Raw genomic sequence first — 1,767 nt, forward strand, 5'->3', positions numbered from 1 at the left:
TCCACCACTACTGCTGCGTGTTCCTGGCCCTGCGGGGCTCCGGCAGCGCCTGTGGGCGCATGGACACCCTGCTGGGCATCCTGCTGTTTCTCGTCTTCTGCCCGCTCATGGTGCTGCCCTGCCTGCTGCTCATCCTGCACGTGGAGTGCCGGGCCGGGCGGCGCCAGCGCTCTGCCAAGCTCAACCACGTCATCCTGGCCATGGTGTCCGTGTTTCTCGTGTCCTCCATCTACCTGGGGATCGACTGGTTCCACCACTACTGCTGCGTGTTCCTGGCCCTGCGGGGCTCCGGCAGCGCCTGTGGGCGCATGGACACCCTGCTGGGCATCCTGCTGTTTCTCGTCTTCTGCCCGCTCATGGTGCTGCCCTGCCTGCTGCTCATCCTGCACGTGGAGTGCCGGGCCGGGCGGCGCCAGCGCTCTGCCAAGCTCAACCACGTCATCCTGGCCATGGTGTCCGTGTTTCTCGTGTCCTCCATCTACCTGGGGATCGACTGGTTCCTCTTCTGGGTCTTCCAGATCCCGGCCCCCTTCCCTGAGTACGTCACCGACCTCTGCATCTGCATCCACAGCAGCGCCAAGCCTGTCGTCTACTTCCTGGCGGGGAGGGACAAGTCCCAGCGGCTGTGGGAGCCTCTCCGGGTGGTCTTCCAGCGGGCCCTGCGGGATGGTGCTGAGCTGGGGGAAGCCGGGGGCGGCACGCCCAACACGGTCACCATGGAGATGCAGTGCCCCACCGGGAACGCGTCCTGAGAGGCCGGTGCCGGCTGGGCGGCAGGGGCCACTGCCACACTGCCCAAGTGCAAGGAGAAAGGTCTGCTCTGGCTCCTCGTGCCTCCTTCTCCGTGGGCTGGAGGCTCTGGGGTGGCTGGCTGGGAGACCGAGCAGCCACCTACATGCAGGCCCCCTGGCCAGGACAGGCTTCCCCCGCCATTCTCCTCCATGGCCAGAAGCTGGTCGGGAAAGGAGGGGACAGAGGGGTCACCCAGCCCCATCCCCCTCCTACCCCTTTCAATCAGGCCTCCTTGAAAACAATGTAGCCATCACCACTGTCCCCCTTCGGGGCTGTAGCTTTGCCCCCGTCAGGGCACCTGTTCTCTCCGTTCCGCCCCCTCAAGGCAGTATTGGCCAGCCAGCCTGAACGTGAAGGTGCTATCTGGAAGAGAGTCCTGGCTAACCTGCCTTGTAGTTCCATCCTTCTGCACCCAACATCCCTGCCCTGAATCCTTTGGTGACTTTAATGGGGGAGTTTCCGATCATGGCAAGCAGCTAGATGGGAAGCGGCCTCGGGCAGCTGGAGCAGGTCAATCTCATTTCCGGCTCCCTGCAGGCCAGCCCCTGGGCAGCCTCCCAGAGCACAGCATGTCCATGCTGCTGTGCACCTGGTCCTCGAACCTCGGCCCACTGTCCAGGAGTCTCTGGGCTCCAGTCCCCACCCAGGAGTGGGCCCTGGCTCTACCTGGCCACCCCAGCCCACCTCCAAGCACAAGGGCCCCACGTAGCCAATGCAAGTTTTATAGAAGACAATAAATGTGTATCAATAAACGTTTTATATCGTGCACTGAGCAAGGCTTCCTGCCTTCTGTCCTGTCTGCACCTGCTCCGCAGTGAGGCCCCGTCGGCGACGAGCAGCCCAGATGGTAGCCTTTCCAAGCTATGCCCCACCCACCCAACCTGCTCTGTACTCCGGCATTTGTGCTCCTCTCCTGGATGATCCGTCTACACCTCTAGGGTGCTCCCTCTCCCAGATGGTCCGTCTACACCTCTG

At 63.1% G+C, this 1,767-nt stretch overlaps 1 protein-coding gene across 1 annotated transcript in view; it reads left to right on the top strand.

Annotated features, from left to right (window-relative positions):
• LOC111149958 (MAS related GPR family member F) overlaps positions 1-1,497 on the top strand; it is a 4,882-nt gene extending 3,385 nt beyond the window's left edge. Inside the window, exon 3 of the mRNA XM_022507230.1 lies at positions 245-1,497. Coding sequence (XP_022362938.1) covers positions 245-752 — 508 coding nt within the window. The 3' untranslated portion in view covers positions 753-1,497. The remainder of the gene's footprint in view (positions 1-244) is intronic.
• The last annotated feature ends 270 nt before the right edge of the window (positions 1,498-1,767 follow it).

The sequence above is a fragment of the Enhydra lutris genome, unplaced genomic scaffold (assembly GCF_002288905.1).
Source record: "Enhydra lutris kenyoni isolate GAN:26980312 unplaced genomic scaffold, ASM228890v2 scaffoldscaffold22, whole genome shotgun sequence".
NCBI classification, from domain to species: Eukaryota; Metazoa; Chordata; class Mammalia; order Carnivora; family Mustelidae; genus Enhydra; species Enhydra lutris.